Here is a 3,234-nt window from a genome sequence, read left to right as displayed (position 1 = left end):
TTGAGTGGACGGTGCATTGATCTTTCCTAGAGCTTTCAATTTTTTTAAAGTACTAAATAAATACGGTTCAAATGTCTGGATAGACGTTGTGAATATCGAATGTTCTCTTGAATTGAAATGATTTAAACATGACGTATTGGCTGAAGAAAATAATACAGACGTATACTGAACAGCAGCTCATGTTAAATGCAATAATTATATATTTTACAATATCGTACAAAATAACAACATATACGAATTTAATGCAACATTTACTATACTGCAGATCATTGTTTTTTAACCCTTTTTTAGTGGGGGGATTAATACAACAGATCTTTCTAAACATTGGCAGAAAATTGTGTTCTCATATCCCAAGACTTCAAAGAGTTCGGCAAGCAAGAAAATTGTAATTCAACATTTATTTATAATCACAAGGCTTGCCAAATATGTGGCAGAACAATCAAGACACATCATTCTACACTTTACGAGAACATTGACTTGTGATATCTTTGCAAGACTTAAAGCAGTTTGACAAGCATGTGATCCTTAAGCAGAGCTAGAGAAAACTAACACAACCTTCATTATAACATAATCTGTAATCTACGCATACATATTCGTCATTAAGCATGACTAAAACGAACACCAAGTGCACTTATACTCTACTCTATGCATACATCTATGCTAAATCTTCTAGTTATCTTTTGCTTCTCGTTCTTCATAGAGATTCTTTGGATCAGATCCTGTATCCTTGGCTGGTTTTCCTGTACCCTTGCTTCCCGGTTTATCATCATGGTGTGGACCAGATCCTGTATTATTGCCTGGATTTGTTGGAGCCTAGACCCACAAACAACCACCAAAATCCAAGAGTTAACGAAATAGTTTGTAAAATGATGAATTGTTTCTTTGTTCTTTTGAGAACACGTTTCTGTCACAGATTAAGCCCAAAAACACGCCGTAGAGAAGAAGTACAATTACAATCAAGAGCTTAAACAATCTGTGTGGTCTGACTTAGACTTTACCTTAAATAAAATCGACAAACAATTAAAACACGTTATGCCCACATCAGTAACTAAAACACTGAAACTTCTAACTTGCAAGTGGTAGACGGTCAATGGTTCAAAACTGTACAAACAATAAAGTAATCTGCAGTAGCTGTTCAATGTTATGTAGAATGTAATACTTACAGATGAAAACATTTGAATGAGTCCTCCGGAGATAGGCTTTGGTGTCCTGGTGAAAGTACTGGTAGCTTTCTCAACCATATTGCCATCTTGTCCTGAGAAAATACACCCAAATCCAAATAAGTGTAAATTAAAAGAACGAAGAAGAATGGTATAGGTAGAAAGAAAAATATTTATTCAAGATTTGACTAAGAAATTAAACTTTTTCTGAAGATTTCCTTGGCGCCTGGGGTCTGAGCAGGCTTACCAGTATGTCCGTTTGGAACATGGGGAAAGCCGCGTTGAATAAAACCTACATTTCTCAGAGTAGTGGGATTGGAGAATTTGAGCCCCCGTACCCAGATGTTAGCCATGTTGAACCACTGGTAGGAGTCATCGATAGTTCCACTTCTACTTATAGTAGATATTTTCTGCTTCACTAGTGAGTTCAGTCCTTCCAAGAAATTGAAGAGAAATTGCAGAAGGAAAGCCAGTGAGTTTCGCAGAAGCCATCAGACTGCACATTTCCACATTTGACCGTAATAATAAAATAAATAAAAACGTGTGCAATAAATTCGTGGAAAGTCCTCCATTTTGTCCCATATAAGATAGAGCTTCCCGTAATAACCTATTTTTGTCGTTTACGATGGTGGTAAGAAAAGTTTCAGTATTGAAATATCTTTAAAGAGATACTCATATTATCACTTCGTTTGTAGTTAAGTGGCGTGCATGATGAAAATTATTGCAAATCTTTCTATAAGGTACAAGTATTGTCGGCAGGAGTTTGGTCACCTACCAAAGGTACTCAAGATTGAAAAATTGAAAGGTGCAACATCAACAATTCTACGAAAGATTGAAGAAGCCCGCTAGCTAAAGCTTTCACGCACAATAGAAGAAACATAACTACAAAACAAACAAAATCAGGTATGCAAATCACATCTTCATTATGTTTTCACTTGCTATATATATTCTATTCAATGTATAAACCCAAAACAATATTTATACTTTTCAGGGTCAACAATACAACTAACGTCCATGAATTTCAAGAGCCCTTTTACATGTCCCAACTCTGCAACAAAAGGTACACATCTATCAGCGATTTGCTGTTCAAGTATTTTATTGCTGTCGACAATTTGTTTTCCTGATATTTGCCAAAATTACTTTCTCATACATTGTAATTTATCACAGGTTCCAAATGCAACCCAACAAAGAAAGCTACAAAATATATGAATATAACAATTACAAATATTAGCTACTTGTTCAATACATTTAGTATCCACTAATAATGTTCTAATACATATTATTTGCAACAAGCTTTAGATTTTCCGTGATGTTCTTGCAGCATTCTTACTTTGTTTATGTTGTTTAACTATTTGTGGACGTGACCACTTTCAGTTTGCAAGGCACTTGTTCACTTTTACAGGTATTATGGTTTGTGAAGGTCAGCTTTCAATAAAGAACAACATCCAATACACCAAGCTCATTACTTTCAATGTATGTAAACCTTACCCACTTGTTCAATACATTTAATATCCACTAATAATGTTCTAATACATATTATTTGCAACACTCTACAGATTTTCCGTGGTGTGCTTGCAGGCTTCTTACTTTGTTTATGTTCTTTAACTGTTTGTGGATTTGACCACTTTCAGTCTACAAGGCACCTATTCACTTTTACAGGTATTATGGTTTGTGATGGTGTTTGCTCACTGTCTCTCTCTTTGCATTTGGTAAGTATTATTCTATTTAACTTTAGCTACCTTCTCTCATTAACATCCCTTTACACTTTCAGGTTCTCTTGATTGAATAAGTAAGCTTTCGATAAAGAACAACATCCAATATAGCAAGCTCATTACTTTCACGATATGCAAATCAATACATTTAATAGCCACTAATAATGTTCTAATACATATTATTTGCAATAGGCTTTAGATTTTCCGTCCTCTACTTGCAGGGTTCTTACTTTGTTTATGTTCTTCAACTATTTCTGGACGTGACCACTTTCAGTCTGCAATGCACCTGTTCACTTTTACAGGTATTATGGTTTGTGAAGGTTTGCAATTGGTAACTATTATTTTATTTAACATTAACTACC

General features: G+C 34.8%; 1 protein-coding gene across 1 annotated transcript; it reads right to left on the bottom strand.

The window, feature by feature from the left end:
- Positions 1 to 379: 379 nt before the first annotated feature.
- On the bottom strand, positions 380 to 1,554 carry LOC131068129 (uncharacterized). Its single transcript, XM_059213405.1, has 3 exons — positions 1,408 to 1,554; positions 1,164 to 1,255; positions 380 to 813 (listed from the first exon to the last, which is right to left on the bottom strand). Exons 1-3 carry the CDS (start codon positions 1,511 to 1,513, stop codon positions 670 to 672), a joined length of 342 nt encoding a protein of 113 aa, XP_059069388.1. The 5' UTR covers positions 1,514 to 1,554; the 3' UTR covers positions 380 to 669.
- Between the last annotated feature and the right edge of the window lie 1,680 nt (positions 1,555 to 3,234).

Source organism: Cryptomeria japonica, chromosome 10 (genome assembly GCF_030272615.1).
Source record: "Cryptomeria japonica chromosome 10, Sugi_1.0, whole genome shotgun sequence".
NCBI lineage: Eukaryota > Viridiplantae > Streptophyta > Pinopsida > Cupressales > Cupressaceae > Cryptomeria > Cryptomeria japonica.
Note: the sequence above shows the minus strand (reverse complement) of the source record. Positions and strands in the feature narration are given on the sequence as shown.